This window comes from Rhinoderma darwinii, chromosome 11 (genome assembly GCF_050947455.1).
Source record: "Rhinoderma darwinii isolate aRhiDar2 chromosome 11, aRhiDar2.hap1, whole genome shotgun sequence".
Classification (NCBI taxonomy): domain Eukaryota; kingdom Metazoa; phylum Chordata; class Amphibia; order Anura; family Rhinodermatidae; genus Rhinoderma; species Rhinoderma darwinii.
In genome coordinates, this window is record NC_134697.1 from 70137183 (window position 1) to 70155925 (window position 18743).

The 18743-nt window shown below is 42.0% G+C and overlaps 1 protein-coding gene across 1 annotated transcript in view; it reads left to right on the top strand.

The window, feature by feature from the left end:
• Nucleotides 1-16202, top strand: part of BMS1 (BMS1 ribosome biogenesis factor) — a 48439-nt gene extending 32237 nt beyond the window's left edge. Inside the window, exons 15-23 of the mRNA XM_075841723.1 lie at nt 149-340; nt 2829-3017; nt 3193-3373; nt 4323-4381; nt 6989-7111; nt 7302-7449; nt 8897-9072; nt 9180-9341; nt 15119-16202. Of these exons, the coding sequence (XP_075697838.1) occupies nt 149-340; nt 2829-3017; nt 3193-3373; nt 4323-4381; nt 6989-7111; nt 7302-7449; nt 8897-9072; nt 9180-9341; nt 15119-15343 (1455 nt within the window). The 3' untranslated portion in view covers nt 15344-16202. The remainder of the gene's footprint in view (nt 1-148; nt 341-2828; nt 3018-3192; nt 3374-4322; nt 4382-6988; nt 7112-7301; nt 7450-8896; nt 9073-9179; nt 9342-15118) is intronic.
• The last annotated feature ends 2541 nt before the right edge of the window (nt 16203-18743 follow it).

The following is an 18743-nucleotide window of genomic DNA, read 5'->3' on the forward strand; positions in this document are numbered from 1 at the left end:
GTCATGTTGGCTAAAAAATTTAAAATGTTTATCCGTCACTGCTCAGCAAGGTGGTGTGAACTCGGCCCCACAGGGTCTTGTTGCTGCCTCATAAAGATTTGTCTAGGCCTAGTTTATCCGGTCTTGCCCTAATATATTTCATTTACAGTCTGAAGGGGAGGATGAGGAGAAAGATGAAGCAAACGCAGATAATGCTGCTCCAGCAGAGGCAGACGAGTCAAAGCAGCGCCTAGTGAAGAAGAGAAATCTCAAGGAACGCTTTGACATGGAGTATGATGATGGAGATGCTGATGCCACATATTTTGATGATTTAAAAGAAGAAATGCAGAAGCAAGCAGAGGTTGGTGTTTACAATAACACTTTTTATTAAAAGTACGATAGTAGGTTTTTTTGTTTAGGAAAAAAATACTATTTCCTTTCTCCGAGGACAGCACCATCAGAGAGGCCCTAGCGGCAGGAATCCTGTATATAAAAAGAGACGCCTCCACATATCTTGTAGGCTAGGGGTCTCCCAGGCTGCTAAGGGACCAGAAGCTGTGGTACCCTCAGGAGTCTCAGCAGCCTGTGAGGTCCTATGAGGCATCTAATCCACTTATAATCAGCCTAACAAGAGTTATACAAACCCAAATACTGAATGCATGAATATATTAAAATATACATTTTATTGAATACATTTAAAATCGACATAAACGTAAGATAAAGATATAGAACAACATTAATGAACAACCTACAAATGGTGTAAACAGGGGTCCCTTTTATACAAGCAGACAACCTAAACACGAACCACAAGGGAATACAGAAAACCCCCTAGAAAAATATGCAAAAATATATGCAAAAGTAGAAAGTCTTTATTGAAGAGAATACACAATGACATACTACGGAATAAAAAGGATGGAACATCCCTTTTCCCATCCCTTGGTTGAACTTGATGGACATGTGTCTTTTTTTCAACCGTACGAACTATGTATATACAGAGATACAGACACTGAGGTCAAAAGTATAAGACCATAGCCAAACAGTCAACCAACCGTCGGTGGCCGGGAACCACTCACATAGCTATTGATTCTATCGTTAAAACGGAAACCTGCCGGAATGGTGACGAACGGAAACCATTTGCAATGTTTCCGTCACCATTGATATCAATGGTGACTGAAACGGAAGCTGTGGTTTCACTTTTCGTTGTGGGGTTCATCCGACGGAAAGCGAACGGTGATGTGAACAGGCCCTAATATATATAAAGATAGAACAACATTAAGCCAGTGTGGGCTAAATAAACAAAAAATACATCAAGCTAAATATTTGAGGTGCGTAATCAAGTTAGTCTGTAGCGTCCCTATCACAAAAGTTACTTCTAGGTGGCCACAAGAGACATAAGTTCCCTACAAGTGGAAACTGAGGCAATAAATGTATCCACTAAATAGCAAAAGCAGTGCAAAATGAGATGTATCTTCCTATATCCTACCATAAGGTTACCAGAGTGACACGTACCATCGCACATTGCTTGTATACTGGCTTCATGTTGTTCTATATCTTTATCTTCTGTTTATGTAGATTTTAAATGTATTCAATAAAATGTATACCTTTTTAATATATTCATGAATTCAGTATTTTGGTTTGCATGACTCCTGCTAGGCTGATTTCTTAGTTGATTATATGCGTGTGGCGTTTGTACCACGTTCAAATGCTTTTGGACCTTATATAAGATAGTTCCTACGATGGGTCTGGCTGGCCCTGATTTCTTGGGGCCTCTGCTCTCTGTTACAGATGACCCAGGGCTCGCGCGCGGTGATCAGCATACTCCTGATTTCTTGGGGCCTCTGCTCTCTGTTACAGATGACCCAGGGCTTGCGCGCGGTGATCAGGATACTTCTGATTTCTTGTGGCCTCTGCTCTCTGTTACAGATGACTCAGGGCTCGCGCGCGGTGATCAGCATACTCCTGATTTCTTGGGGCCTCTGCTCTCTGTTACAGATGACCCAGGGCTTGCGCGCGGTGATCAGGATACTTCTGATTTCTTGTGGCCTCTGCTCTCTGTTACAGATGACCCAGGGCTCGCGCGCGGTGATCAGCATACTCCTGATTTCTTGGGGCCTCTGCTCTCTGTTACAGATGACCCAGGGCTTGCGCGCGGTGATCAGGATACTTCTGATTTCTTGTGGCCTCTGCTCTCTGTTACAGATGACCCAGGGCTCGCGCGCGGTGATCAGCATACTCCTGATTTCTTGGGGCCTCTGCTCTCTGTTACAGATGACCCAGGGCTTGCGCGTGGTTATCAGGATACTTCTGATTTCTTGGGGCCTCTGCTCTCTGTTACAGATGACCCAGGGCTTGCGCGCGGTGATCAGGATACTCCTGATTTCTTGTGGCCTCTGCTCTCTGTTACAGATGACCCAGGACTCGCGTGCAGTGATCAGGATACTCCTGATTGCTTGTGGCCTCTGCTCTCTGTTACAGATGACCCAGGACTTGCGTGCAGTGATCAGGATACTCTTGATTTCCATTGCCTAGTTCTGCCTGCCAGCTTGTTGCCTGGGGTTCCTCTATAGACGCTGTGGAAGAGCGGAAGTGTCATGAGATGCTGCGTGCTATGGTCACAATGGTGCTGGGCATATTACCTTAGTTTATAGGGAGCAAGCTAGACCCAGGCAGCAACCATGGAGGTTCCCCAGCGTTTGTTTTGCCTAGCAGCCCACTGTGACTGCCTCTCCTCAATGCCCACTTTCTATGATGGATGCGTGAAACATAACGCCACTTTTTTAAAATGTTTGCACGGAGATGGTTTTTTCACATCCCCTATAGTTACTAATTTATTGAGTTCGTTTTTCTAGATGAATCGTGCAGAATTTGAAGACCAAGATGACGAGATGCGTGTGCAGTATGAAGGTTTCAGGCCTGGCATGTACCTCCGAATGGAGATTGAAAGTGTCCCCTGTGAGTTTGTCCTCAACTTTGACCCTCACTACCCAGTGATTCTTGGTGGACTTGGCAACAGCGAGGGAAATGTTGGCTATATCCAGGTAAATTGCTTAAGAAGGTTCAAGTGGAACAGTCCGTATAATATGCTGCCCTAATTAAGAATATGCCGACTCATGTTAATAAATCCAGCATATGATGAATTCAACTCAACTGCCCAGCAAAAGGAGATAAGATAAGGCCTTAGATCACCTTTAAATGTCTTTTGTCTCTCTCTAGATGCGGCTTAAGAAGCATCGTTGGCATAAGAGGATATTGAAGACGCGAGACCCCCTCATATTTTCACTGGGCTGGAGAAGATTCCAGACTGTTCCACTTTATTATATTGAGGATCATAATGGACGACACCGGCTTCTGAAATATTCCCCTGAGCACATGCATTGTGGAGCCACTATTTGGGGTGAGTGTCTAAGCCTTTATCTACATTGGACTGCCAGGAAATCTGGGTCGACCATATACTTGCAATATTGCCAATTGCATACACTTAAAGATGATAATCATCGGTATCTCTAGTCACTTAAAACGTCATCTCTTCTGCTAAAGTTTACAACTGACATCGGGAGACGCTTCAGCAAAGATTTTACATTCGCTTGTACACCCAATGTTAATCAAAGGTGGCTCTTCACTTTAAAGTGTACCTACACTTTCAGATGGCTTTTCAGAATTATATGTGTACATATAATAACATATAATAATACTATTTTTTTATTTATTTTACTATCTATATGTCTACACACAATAACACTATTTCTGGACATTATATGACTTGTAGCCTGCATTTTTTATTTGCAGTTTTCCCCTCTGCAAGCTCTATCTGTAATTGTCCGTTTTCTCTGAGGTAGTGGGTGGAGTCTAACCGCTATCATGTCTCCTATACACTGCACACACAGAAGGGAGAATCCTGCTCCTATCTCTTTCTATGACATATATAGGAGCCTCACAGCAGGGAGATTATACAGCAGTGTAGCTGAGACTCCATCACTGGGGTGACAGAAATCTTACCAGGAAGTTGCTGCAGCATCTGTGGGTCTTTCTCCTCTCTCTCTCACTCGGCGCTTTCTCTCCTCCATCCCCCTCCCCTCTCCATAGACTTCTATGGACAGCTGTAACATGATCCCTCAGTGAGCTGAGAGTCCATCTTGAAAGCAGTAAATTCAGTGTGTGAACAGTTTAGGTGGGAGGCGGGGAGGGAAAGGAGGCTAATAAGTAGAGAGAGAGACATTTTTCTCTAATAAGATATATTACAAAGTTTCTTATAATCACCTATACTATTGATTTTGTGCAACGTTTGTTCAAAGTGCAGAGCCTAAATACTTGGTCAGTGTGGCTAATTATTTTTTTTTCTATAGGACCCATCATTCCTCAAGGAACAGGCTTCCTGGCTGTTCAGTCTGTTAATAGCACCACAGTAAGTGAATATTTGTAGAAGCTCCTTAATGTAGATTTTCTGGTAACAGTAAAGTACATGTAAAATTGAAAAATATTTTATCTTCAAGAGGCATTCCCATTTCACCTCTTCACTAAACATGTTCCTAGAAAGCCAAAATCTACTACTGCTCTTCCCTTACTCAGACCTGCCCTTACAAACCACAGACCATTTCTGTGACACACAACGGTAATCCGTACCTCGTGCCCCACTCCCTGCTCAAGAATTACATATGTCCTATCTGTCCCTGTCTTTCTCCCTAACTACTGTATATAGATGAGTCTCTCGCAATGTGCCCACTCTGAGTGCAGCAGTATAGGACTGGTCCACAGAATTTGGTCTTCCCGGCTTAGCTAAACGAAATAGTTGAAGGATCCATCCACACATCACGGCATTGTAAGTCATGTACAGTTGTGCTCACTCCCTCATCAACATAAAAGAACTTTGTCGAGCAGACAATGATCCAACTTTTTAGGTCCTTTAAACCGCTTCTGCATCACAACTTGTTTCATGATCCCCTCCTGTGTCCCGGCTATGACTAGTAATGCTCCGTTCTTCTCTGTCACCAGTGGGGTATTAGTGCGGAGGTGGCTGAACTGATCTAAGTAGTCGGATCCTCGTCTACTGGCAAAGTTCTTTTATGTTGAGGGGATGAGCAAAACTGTACATGAATTACAATGCCTTGATGTGTGGAAGCGTCCTCACAACTATTTGGTTTTGCTTAGCCACTTACACAACACACAGCAGCAGTATAGGATGGATCCAGGGCAGTGTACATTCTCGAAAGCCATCCTATTCACTTCTCAGCATGCGAGAGGTGATCTGAAGCTAGCGCACATGCTCTCCAAATGCATGCACCTGAGAACCCGGTAGAAGGGAACAGGATCAACTGCAAACCGAGGCCTCCTCTGCAGGAAATAAACTCTGAAAAGGACCTGGAGAAACAATCTACTGAACGGTACAGAATTAAAAAAATAGGACCAATGAGATGGAAATACAGCTTTAACCCCTTTCCGCCGCAGCCATTTTTTTCGATTTTCACTTTATAGTTTTTCCTCCCCACCTTCCAAAAGCCATAACTTTTTTTATTTTTATGTCAAAATTGCCTAATGAGGGCTTGTTTTTTTGCGGGACGAGTTGTAGATTTTCACGGCCCCATTTATTGTACCATATAATGAAGTGGGAACTGGAAAATAAATATTTGTGGGGAGGAATAGGAAAAAAACTGCAATTCCTCAATCATTTGGGGAGTTTTTGTTTTTACGGCGTTCACCGTGTGGTAGAAACGGCCTGTTAACTTTATTCTGCGGGTCAATACAATTACACTGATACTAAATTTTATATTTTTCTTTGTTTTACTACTTTTACAAGGTAAAAACTGATTGTTAAAAATATAATTTGAGTTTTGTTGCCATATTCTGAGAGCCATAACAATGCAAATTAGGCCCCAAAGTTGTGACATTCTGCAGGAAAAAGGGCAAGAGATCCCCTGAGATTTCTGCTGCACAAGTTCCCAGGTAATTAAGGTTTAAGGGATGGGAGGTAACACCTAACCTTTCAAAAATTGAATGTTAACTTTATGCCCCTATTTACACTTTGATATGTTAGTCTCTGTCACCACATTATAAGTGCCCTGTCTCCTACATACGGAGATCGGCGCTATAATGTAGGTGACAGTAATGCTTTTTGTTTATAAAAACAATCTATATTAAACCACTTTATGAGTGATTTTTAGCTTTATTCTAATGAGTTTCTTAATGCCCAAGTGGGCGTGTTTTTACTTCCTGACCATGTGGGCGTTGTACAGAGGAGTGCATGACGCTGACCAATCAGTCACCAATCAGCCTCATACACTTCTCTCCATTCATTTACACTGCACTAGCGATATAGTTATAGCACTATGTGCAGCCACATACACACAAACTAACATTACTGTAGTGTCCTGATAATTAATATGCATCACTACCAGCCTGGACGTCATGTGTATTCAGAATCCTGACACTTCTGACTCTTTTCTGTGAGATTCCAGCAAGGCAAGCGTAATCTCATTTGAAATGACAGGTTACGTCGTAATCTCGCGAGATTACGCTTGCCTTGCTGGAGTCTCACAGAAAAGAGTCAGAAGTGTCAGGATTCTGAGTACACATGACGTCCAGGCTGGATGGTCATGTGTATTCATTATCAGGACACTGTAGTAATGTTAGGGTTTGTGTATGTAGCTGCACATAGTGATATAACTATATCGCTAGTGCGGTGTAAATGAATGGAGAGGAGTGTATGACGCTGATTGGTCAGCGTCATACACTCCTCTGTACAACACCCACTTGGTCTAAAGTAAAAACACGCCCACTTGGGCATTAAGAAACTCATTAGCATAAATCTAAAATTGCTAATAAAGTGGTGAAAATAGATCGTTTTTCAAAATAAAAAGCATTACTGTCACCTACATTACAGCGCCGATCTCCTTATGTAGGAGACAGGGCACTTATAATGTGGTGACAGAGCCTCTTTAACTATTAGGGCCTTTATGCGTCTATTACATTTAGATAATTTGCATACTCACAGGCTTTTCTTATTATTCTCTCATAGGCAGACTTTCGCATTGCTGCTACAGGTGTTGTGCTAGACCTGGACAAATCCATCACAGTAGTGAAGAAGTTAAAACTGATAGGTTACCCCTGCAAAATCTACAAGAATACAGCCTTTATTAAGGTACCTGTTTTTTTGCACTATTTTTATTTTATTTTTTTCCCTTCTACACAATATCTGTTGTAAATAGATGGATACCAGTGTAATTTGGGGTAAATAGAAATAAACACTGCAGTGAAATAAGCTTTTCACATCCACGTTCCTCATACATACGCCCAGTGATTTGTATACTTCTCTTAAACTCTGCCTCCAGGGAATGTTTTCTTCTGTCTTGGAAGTGGCCAAGTTTGAAGGCGCATCATTGAGAACAGTTAGTGGCATCCGCGGGCAGATCAAGAAAGCCTTACGAATGCCGGAAGGGGGCTTCAGAGCAACGTTTGAGGACAAACTCTTAATGAGCGGTGAGTTTCTAAACCTTCAGGTGGTGCGTCTGTGTCTCGAAAAAGCACAAGTAAGCGTGAAGGCCTAGGCAGGTGGTCGTATTTTGTCCCATGTGCAACCTCCAAGTTGGACAGAGCCGTAATAAAGAATCTGTAGGCTTCTATGGGGCCCTGATGTACCTCCTTGCCTGCGATTTCAGACAGGCATAACGAATCTGACAGAAAATTATGGTGTCATGTTCTATGGAACGCTGTATTATGAAGGTATTTTTGGCTTCTTGGGGGAGAATATCTCCATCATGGCCCCCATGGAGCACCATACAGCAGCATATTGGGTACATAGCTCCAGGGAAATCCTATTGCCACCGATCAGCTATCTGCAAACGGCTCTGTCTTCGTGCATGAGTTCTTAATTGAAGGTTTGCATTTGGTAAATTGTTGCTCGTATATTAGTGAATTGCATTACCGCCGAGAGCAGCACGGGGAAAATCTGATTCCTTTCTCTTGCTGTTCGGTCAGCACAATTCATACTTTTTTTTTTACTGGTTACTTTTGTTAGGCTGAAAAGTAGTTCTGAGCTATTCCCACTCACACAGCATGTCCGAGATCTGTCAGTAAAAAGCTTTGCATCTGTGTCAGACATGATCGGGAAGGGTTTTTCAGCCTCGAAGTGGAAATAGGTTTCTGTTGATTGTCAATAAGCAGAGAGCCTGAATATGGCGAGGAATTCAGGCACAAAGTTGATCAGGAAGGTGTATGACTTTTCACGATATAGTGAATAAGCTTTTATTCACATATAGCTCGAATGTCCCTATAAAGTTTTGTAGCAAGCCCACTGTAAGGCTGCTGTGGTACAGTTTTTCAGCCAGAATGTCCACTTTTTTTTTTTTTTTTTATAAACGTGCAGTTTTCAGCAAGCCAAAAAAACATATACCCTTTGACGTCCTACAGACCGGCCTCCTGGGATGACCTTTAATCCCATGTGACCGCTGCAGCCTGTGATTGGCTGAAGTGGTCACATGGGATGAAAAGTCATCCCAGGAGGCCAGCCTGGACGAACAAGCACAGAATTCTGGGTAAGTAGGATTTCTTTTTTTTTTTTTTACGAGTTGCGATTTTTGCGGCTGAATCGCTTTTCCGCCGCAAAAAAGTACGCAACATCTGCTTTGTACTGCGGGTATTACCTCCCCATTGAATTCAAAAGTACAATTGACATACTGCGGAATAAAAAACTCCACCGCAGGTCAATTTCTGAGCAGTTTTTCCGCTCATCATTTACGCAGCGTGTGGATGAGATTTGTTCTCGCCCGCTCTGCTGCTACTTTATTATGTTGTGGATTTTCTACAACTAAATCCGTTGCGGAAAATCGGCAGTATTTGCACTACGTGTGAACATACCCTTATAGTATGTTGGTTTCCTTCATCCCTGTAATATTTATCCAATACACGTCTTGTGGTTCCTTTTTAGATATTGTGTTTCTGCGCACCTGGTACCCGGTTACTGTGCCCACCTTCTATAACCCAGTGACATCACTGTTAAAACCTGTGGGTCAAAAGGAGACATGGACTGGTATGAAAACTGTGGGGCAATTGCGGTATGAGCTTGGCATCAAACAGAAGCCACGTAAAGATTCTGCCTACAAGGTACTTTCAATATATCTAGTAAACAATGCTTGGAGACAGGAGTTATTTGTGGTCTTCATTACTAATAGACTTTTTTTGTGTAAACCTACATTGTTCTTCCTTAACAGCCCATTCTGAGGAAAGAGAGACACTTTAATCCAATCCACATTCCCAAAGCCTTACAGAAAGCACTACCATTTAAGAGTAAGCCCAAGAAAACCGAAAAGAAGGATAAGGTGACCAGAGACAAGGTGCGGCCGGCAGTTATCCGGGAGCCTCATGAGAAGCAGGTAAGTGCAGTGACTCCTGTTTTAGCTGGACTGTAACCTGCTATTCTTCTAGGTGTCCCAGAAAATGTTCAAATTTCCTTCTCCCTTCTCTAAATCCCATGACCGGATGACGACTGGCTGCTAAAGGATCCTTCCCCCACTTCTCCCTACAAGCTTACAGTGGCCTACATTGCAATAAGGCTCCCATGTAAAAAAATAATGATTGTATATAGCGCGATATACATTTATTTACTGGATGCCGCTATAGAATAGCAGAGTGCGCTAATCCACTCAGCGGGGAAAAAATATTCCAGCCCACAATGTACAAGTACAATGTACAAGCAGCCGAACATCAAAAACTTCTCCAAACAAAATAAAGCGCCCAGAAATCATACTGGACACAAAGTTAAGAACTTCCTGTTCAGAATTGGATAACTCCGCCAGCAGTGCACCAGATTGAGTTATTTTCTACTCCATTCGCACACTCAGAAAAATATCTAAACGCAATAAGACTTTGTTCCCACGAGCGTGTCCAAAAAACAGACCGTATTTCATGTCAGTGTGCCATCAGTGTGCTTTGCGTTCTGCATCATTGTGCTTTGCGTGTGGCATCCGTTTTTCACGTCCATGATTGTCCTCGGTAAGCACTTCCTTATTTTATTTCTCTGAATTTCTTCAGCAACTGATACGTGAGACATGGACATCACACTGATGTCGTCCGTGTGCTGTCTGTTTTTCGTTCACCCACTGACTTCAATGGGCGACAAGGTCCGCAAAAATGGACCTAAATAGGACATGCAGTGATTTTCTCGCAACGGACGTTTGCTGCATGAAAAATCACGCATGTCTGAATGCCTTATTGACTTGCATGTGCAGTGAGTTATTTGCATGGACAGCACATGCTCGTCTGAATGAGCCCTAATGAACGCACAGTAGATTTTGCAATCCAAAGCATGTTAATTATTGCCGTGGATTCTGCACTGAAAAGCCTGCGGGCTAATTCCAGTGTGGATCCGGTGGCCAATCCACAGCAGAAATCAAAGTTTCAGCAGCAGATTCTCTCAAATAAAATCCATGGCCTTATTTTTCAGTACAATATCAACACATTTCTCCAAATCCGTAAATAAAAATGGTGAGATGAACAGGCATTTGTAGTTGTGGTAATTGTTCCGGGGAATTGTATGCGTGGTGGAAAAGTGTGAGGGCCGAAGAGCACCATAAACCCCAAACGTGTTGAAACCTAACGCGCCATTTCTGGTTTCTATCTATATAATTTTCTCAGAGTGAGGTGGTATTGACCACAATCTACCACTAAGACGGGCTCCCGTCCATCTTATGGCTATAGCTAATTTACTTGTGAAGTGGAGTAGTAGCAGTAAAAAAATAGAGCCAACGATTAGGACGTGCCGCTCATTCTGAGGAATTGAGACATTAATTGAAAGGGGCTTGTTCGAAATGATAGCAGTGAGGAGTTAAATTGGCGAAGTCATTAATTCTGTGGAATAACAGGTGTCAAGTTTGGCCCCTATTGTAGGTAGGAGGGTGGCAAATGTTGGGTGTATTGCATTTCCTTCTGAAATACTGGGGAAAATGACATTGTTCTGATGAAAAACTTACTTTGATTAAAAAAATTGATTGGAGAGTGAAAAACATATAGAGAAGTGCAGCAAAATTATAGGTTGCTGAGCTAAAATTATCTGAAATGCCTTTAAGTGGCAACCGAAACCTGAAATGTGCGGAAACCTGCAGGGAACTACTGTTCGAATGGATTGAAGAATAGCCAAAATGGCAAAGGCTCAGCCAATGATCACCTCCAGAATGATCAAAGATGATCTGAAGTTACCAGTGAGTTCTGCTACAGTCAGAAGACCATTAAGTGAAGTCTAGTTACCAGCAAGAACCCCCCGCAATGTCCCGTTAAAAAAACTAAAAAAAAACTTGTACTGAATAGGTTAGAATTTGCCAAGGAACGCATTGACTGGCCCAAAGAGAAATGATGCAACATTTTGTGGACTGATGGAAGTACAATTGTTCATTTTGGGTCTGGCAGCCACAGACCGTATGTCAGACGACCCCCGAGCATTTGATACAAGCCACAGTAAACTGTGAAGACAGTAAAGCATGGTGCTGCAAAAATCATGATATGGGGATGTTTCTCATAACATGGTGTTGTGCCTATTTATTGCATACAAGGGATCATGGATCAGTTTGACTATATCAAAATAATTGAGATCATGTTGCCCTATGCCGAAGAAGAAATGCCCTTGAAATGGGTGTTTCAACACGACAAGGACCCAAATTACACCAGTAGGCGAACAACATCTTGGTTACAGACAAACAGGATTGAGGTAATGGAGTGGCCTGCCCCATCCCCCGACCTCAATCCCATAGAGAACTTGTGGGGTGACATCAAAAATACAGTTTATCAGCTAAAACCCAAAAATGTAGAAGAACTGTGGAATGTAGTCCAATCTTTCTGGACTGGAATACCTTCTCAAAGGGGACAGAAGCTGGTCGACTCCATGCAACACAGATGTCAAGCGGTTCTCAGAAACAATGGTTATGCCACCAAACATTAGTTCCGTAAAGTGAAATCTGAAACATTTTTTCATACATTACTTTTTTGAGCTTTTAAAGAAAAATGCTGGTACTGCTATTTTTTTTAACAAATTATAACCTTTATATATATCCCGAGCATATATCTATAGCATAAGACAAAAGAATTATAGTCATAAAACCAATATTGTCTAATGAAACTAATCAATAATAAATAACTAAAAAAATTATATAAAAATAAACTTTATTAGTCCCCTTTCTGAGGACAAAGATATCCCCCTACAATTATTAGACATAGTACAAAAACTGTTAAAAAACATAAGTAAAAACGGTCTCCGGTGAAAACAAGTCACATCATTCAAAAAGTCAATGCCAAAGTCACTACTGTAGTATTTAACTAATAGCACAACAGGAGGCAGGAAATACCTAGGATTATCCTACTATTTGTACCTTGGTTCCAAACAATCAAGTGGCAAATTACAAAAGTAAAAGGTGTTGATGAGACTAATTAGTTACCTGTGGTGGACATGGTGGCAGATGGAGGATGCACCTGAGGAGACACCTTGACGCGCGTTTCGCAACCTACGTCAGGAACAGCCTAATAATAATCCTTTTTCTTTTATGTAAAGGATTAACACAAACTGGATAAATGTTGTTGCTGTTTTGATTTGAAATTGAATGTGTAGGGTTTCCAGTGCATTTGCATTTAGGCAAAGAAAGATATTAGAATGATTTTGCGCTTTATTTGTTCTTTGTTTTTTTTTAACTTTCTGCTATTTTTTTTCTTTTTTAACACTACTGTACTTCTAACATTAATAGAACAGGAGCTTTGAGGACCTCCATCAGTTTACCAATAATGTTTACCCAAAATTTCTGAATTGAGGGGAATAATCACATAAGTTGGTGAAAATCTGCTCTATTGCACATGGCAAAAATTCTGTCAACCTACCGATCTTTTATGCAGTCTTACTGCTGCCAAGTTACACTGATGGATTATGAATAATTGTATAAGTTTGATTTTTGCGGCAAGGGATAAATACACTCCTCAACATTGAAATTGCTGCACCAAGAAGGAATAGTTTCGGAATTGTGGAAATTACAGGATCAATAGACATGCAAATGATAAAAAAAATGGAAACAAAATATTTCCAACATCTTGATTTATTCAGTATTGAGTGAGAGCCACGCGCAGAAATACACACACTTACGCGCCTTGGCATGCTTTCAATAAGGTCATTAATGGTTGTCTGATTCATGTTATGCCACACTAAATGCATTTGGGTACGCAAATCATCAAGATTGCCTGCTGGCAGCTCCCTTTTCAATTGCCGACCAATCACGTCCCAGATGTGCTTGATGGGAGATAAGTTCAGAGACGCTGCAGGCCATGGTAGCACGTTTAGGCCATTCAGGCTGCCTACAGAAACACAAGCAACGTGCGGCCTGGCGTTGTTCTGTTGAAAAACTGCTTCTGGGACACTGGAGAAATGGCTGTACCACTGGTTCCACAACCAAATCAATGTAACACCGAGCTGTTAGTGTACCTGAAATGAAGACTAGAGCGGTTCGGCTACTGTACATTATGCCACCCCACACCATAGTCCCAGGAGTAGGACCGCTGTGACGTTCCCATGTGAAGGTCTTTTCATGGCTTTGCCCACGTGGTCTCCAGACCAATTTTTCGGCTATCCTTGCATTCGAGACAAAAGCGGGACTCATCGCTGAAGAAGATAGACCTTTCTGTGCACCATCATGGTCTTTAAGAGCGGTGGCGTGTGTGGTCAATGGAACACCTGTAGCTGGACGTCTGGCTCGTAGCCCAATGTCGTGCAAAGGCATTCTTATGGTTTGTGTCGACACTGGTTGCCACCCTAGGCTTGGGATGTGACGTCACATTTCACTTGCAGTACAGAATGGATCACTACGCTCCATTCTTCCTATAAGAAAATCGGTCCGTGCAGAGGTTCGCTTCTGCCCACCTCTTGCTGTCATACCGTTCAGTGTTGTTCTCCCAAAGTCTAGGACACGCAACGTTGAACATTGCTGATGACATCACAGCCTAGGTGGGTAGTGATCTTCCGGAGGGATAAACCAGGGTCTCTCAGTTTAAGAATTCTGTCCCTCTTAGTTTACAAGTGGCGATAACTGGCGCGTCATCACTCAATCATCCCACACCACTTGATCCGATTTTTGAGGTTTCATGTCGCTAAAAAACGTTGCTTTTTATCTGGCTTTTATGCTTCTCCCACATGCCGCAGATTGGAGCTAGGCACTTGGAAATTTGATAATATGCAGATCTTAGTGACGTCTGCTACTTCCTCAATTTGCATAACCTTACAGCCTGCCCTTCTTGGTTTTGCAATTTCAATGTTGGAGTGTATAAATGGGACCAGACCCTCACTACTCCTGTGCACTCATTGTGTCTCCATTTATCTTCCACTGCTAATTCAGTTCCTGTAGCTCTATAGTAATGAGATGTGTTAGGCTTCGTTCACATCTGCCTCGGGACTCTGTTCATGAATTCCGTTGGACCTTTCCGTCCGGAACGGAATCCAAAAGGAAACCATACGTTTCCGTTTGCATCACCATAGATTTCAATGGTGACAGATCCGGTGCAAATAGTTTTCGTTTGTCGCTGTTGTGCAACGGTTCCGTCTTTTTGACGGAATCATTACAGTAGGTGACTTCGCTCGCTATTCATTCCATTAATTAAAACGACGGAACCCTTACACAACGGTATCAAACTGAAAACATTTGCACCGGATCCGTCACAATTGAAATCAATGGTAATGCAAACGGAAATGTATGATTTTAGTTTGTTTCAATTTGGATTCAGTTCATGGGTTCCCATGACGGAAAGCTCAGATGGAACCCATGAACTGAGTCCCGACGCAGATGTGAATGAACCTAAATAATGCTGAAATTTTCCTCTCGGCCCCTACTGCTGGCATAGGCATAGATAAGAGTATGGGGGTTATCAAATTGTGATCTAAGTTTCTAAACACACTATCTGAGTACATCTGTTCCAATCTAGCCACACTGTATTATCCAAAATCTGGTGTTTTACGACTCTAGTAAGGGGTGAATCACCAGATTATGCCATAAGGGTGTTTCTTTAATGTTCGGTTCAGTGTTTTATTAGATAGTTGTAGTGGGCACTATGTCTGGTCACTAAGCGGTCTCTCAACTAAAGAATTTGGCTAACAAGTAATAAATGTGTGAATGATCTTTTCCCCCCACAGATAATGGCCCTTCTGTCTGCTCTGGGCACAGTGACGAATTATAAGAAACTAAAGGCCAAGACAAAGAATAAGCTGCAGAGGAAGGAGTTTCTGCATCACAAGGGAAAGGAAGACGAGAAAAAGCTGAAGAAACAGAAAGTGGCCAGGAAAAAGCTTTTCCGTACAATTGGACAAAAAGAGAAAAAGAACCAAAAGTCAAGCCTCCGAGGCACACAGCCAAATTGAAAACCTTGATCTCTCGAGGTGTACAGATCTATGTAAATATGGTGGCCCGCTACTTGGACATTTTAGACCTCTCTCCAAAGTCTTTAAAGCTTGGGACCATCCTGAAACCGTGTATTTAACGTTTCTGTTTTTAATACAAGTACTTTTTAAACCCAAGATAGTGTCAAAGTATTTGGGCATATAATGTTTGTATATAACAAAATCTGTATCTTGGCCTTTGTTAAATAGTACCTCCAGTTCTGTAGAGAAACTATTACAATTCTGGACTGTGCACAATAATTGTTTTATTTTTTTTGTTTTTAAAAAAAAAAAGATTCTGTCTCTAAAAATCAGCATGGACTGGCTGCGATCCGTGCTGTGGTCTATTCATAACTATGCAGTAGGACACAGTACACTGCTCCTGGGCTCTTGTCTGTAGTACAGGAGCCAGCTCTGTAGAGTCACTATACATCCTACACTGCTAGCTCCTCTATTAAAGACAAGAGCCAAGGAAATAAAGCCGGAAACAGCCCTCTACTGCATAGTCATGAGCAGCCCACAGCACGGATCGCGGCCGGTAAGTGCTGCTATTTAGAGACCAAATCTGCTATGCAAGTTACAAAAGAAAAAACAACATACTTGTGCACACTCTTGCACTATAATCTTTTCACTAACTGGAGGTACCCTTTAAATAACTCTTGAAGTTGTCCTTGAGGCTTGGAAGGTGGCCAATATAGTTTAAAGTAGCCGTAACTTGTAAAGACCTGTAGATCCATATGGACAGCAGTGAGAGAAAACTTCTCTCTAGCCTCCCTGTATTCTTGTTTCTCTGTTCCACCATTGTAACCATTAAATAAAGACATGCTGTTATATGGTTGAATTTTCAGCATTGTGTCCCCTTCATTTTGCTGAAAGACTTTTATCCCCATGGGGAATTGTAGACGTCGTATTTTGACCAAGACATACGTTTGACTTTTTCTTTGTGCAGCTCTAACCCTAAGAAGATATCAGACAGCCTCTAATGCCTTTGCTGTGTTAGGGGGCTATTACACATCTCACAATAATTTTTCTACGAGAGACAGACATCTTGGCACAGATGATTGGGTTTAACCCCTTCCCGCTCCTTGATGTACTATAGTACGTCACCGGAGGATCGTCAATTTCGGCCATCCTACCGACACATACAGGAGCTGTGACAGCCGCGGTCTCGTACAGCAGTTGCCGCAGCTCCTTCAGCGGGTACCGATCGCGGTGTCCCCGCTGATTAACCCCCTTAGAAGCTGCGTTCAATAGCGATCGCGGCTTCTTAGGGGTTAAGCCACCATCGATGGCCCGCTACATGATAGCAGGCGGCGATGGTTGCTATGGCATAGCCGGAGGCCATTGTTAGGCCGCACTATGTCAGGACCCACAAACTCAGGACCCACTGCTTGCTGTCTGCGAGTATCTGACGGCTCTAATACACTGCACTACGCATGTAGTGCAGTGTATTAGAATTGCGATCAGGGCCTCCTGCCTTCAAGTCCCGTACTATAAAAAAGTTAAAAAAAAGTTGTGTAAAGATAAAGAAAAGTTTAACAGTAATAATCCCCCTTTTTCCCTTATCGGTCCTTTTATGATTAAAAATAAACAAACTATACATAATTGGTATTGCCACATCCGTAACGGCCTGAACTACAAAATATTTTTTTTAGAATTGTTATATCTAGGGGTCCTACATGTTCAGACCTTGGCTTTTTTGCATTTATATACTTGAAGAATTTTTGGGGATTTGCTTTACTATCCTTGGCCACCTGCCTTTCATTTTGTATTTTTGCTAATTTTATTATCTTTTTACAAATTTTATTAAGCTCTTTATAATTTACAAAGGCTACAGCTGTACCCTCAGATTTGTATTTTTGAAATGCCCTTTTTTTGTCATGTATTGCCCTTTTTACAGAAGGTGTAAGCCATGTGGGGTGTAATTTTAGTCGTTTATACTTTTTGTTATAATTTTGCACTATAATTACCCAAAGTAGATTTTAAAGATCTCGCATTTATCATTTGAACCATTATTAGACATTAGTTTTTCCCAGTCTGTCCTGAATTGCAGCCCTCATCCTGGGGAAATTGCCCTTAAAATTAAGTGTTTTTGCCCTCCCAGCCTGTGTTTTGTTTTTTACAGTTTAGGTAAAATATAACTATATTGTGATCACTGTTACCGAGGTTTTCACGAACATTGACGTTCCCAACAAGCTCTGCATTATTAGAAATGACCATATCCAACCATATCCATATGACCATATCCAACAGAGCTTCACCTCTAGTCGGGTCTTCCACAAACTGGCCCATAACATTTTCCTGCAACAGGTTCAGGAAATGTCTCCCCTTTGCAGTTGAAGCCGAACCATGACACCAATGCTTGACAGACTCCTGCGGAGTCGAAACGCAGCACTTCATTATTGGGATGTGTTCATAAAAACCTTTTACTATTTTGCTATACGGATGTTGTCCTTAAGTTTTTGGTACCAAATAATATCCCGGTAATTAAAATCTCCCATTATCACTACTGTACCCGCCTGTGCAGCCCGCTCCATCTGTTTATATAGCTGATATTCCATCTCCTCAGTTATATTCGGGGTCTATAGATTACACCAAATGTAAATTTTTCAGTGTTTACCTCCCTTTATAATTCCACCCACAAGGTTTCAATCTCCTCACAATCTTCACCCTCTGTCTCTTTCACACTCGCCTTCATATCACTTCTCACATACAGACATACACCACCGCCTCCATATCACTTCTCACATACAGACATACACCACCGCCTTTCCTATTTGTCCTGTCTTTCTGAAACGGTGTAAAACCCTGTAGATTTACAGCCCAGTCATGTGAAGTCTAGCCAAGTTTCAGCAACACCAACTATATCAATCTGTTCCTGCAGTACCAAGGCCTCCAGCTCCCCCATTTTGCTTGCTAGACTTCTGGAATTTGTGAACGCAACTGTCTGCACTGCCCCATAGACTAATATAAGTCCGTGCGACGCGTGTGAAAATCACGCGCTTTGCATGGGCGTATATCCCGTTCGTCTGAATAAGCCCTTATATAGAGATTCAGTTCTGCACTCCTGCCACCCCTGTAAGAGTACCTTCCCCTTATGCTACACCTAAATTTATAGGGGAGAAGATGCTCACATCTAGGCCTAATTAAGCTCGTTCAGCTGTTAATCAAATAAGCCAGACACATGAGGTGAAAAAGCTATGCAGAGAAACAAACACACTGGCTGTTCTGGGTGATCATAAAACATAACCCCTTCCCGCTGTGGCATCTTTTGACCTTCCTGACCGAGCCTCATTTTTTAAATCTGACATGTTTCACGTATGTGGTAATAACTTCAGAATGCTTTTACCTATCCAAGCGATTCTAAGATTGTTTTCTAGTG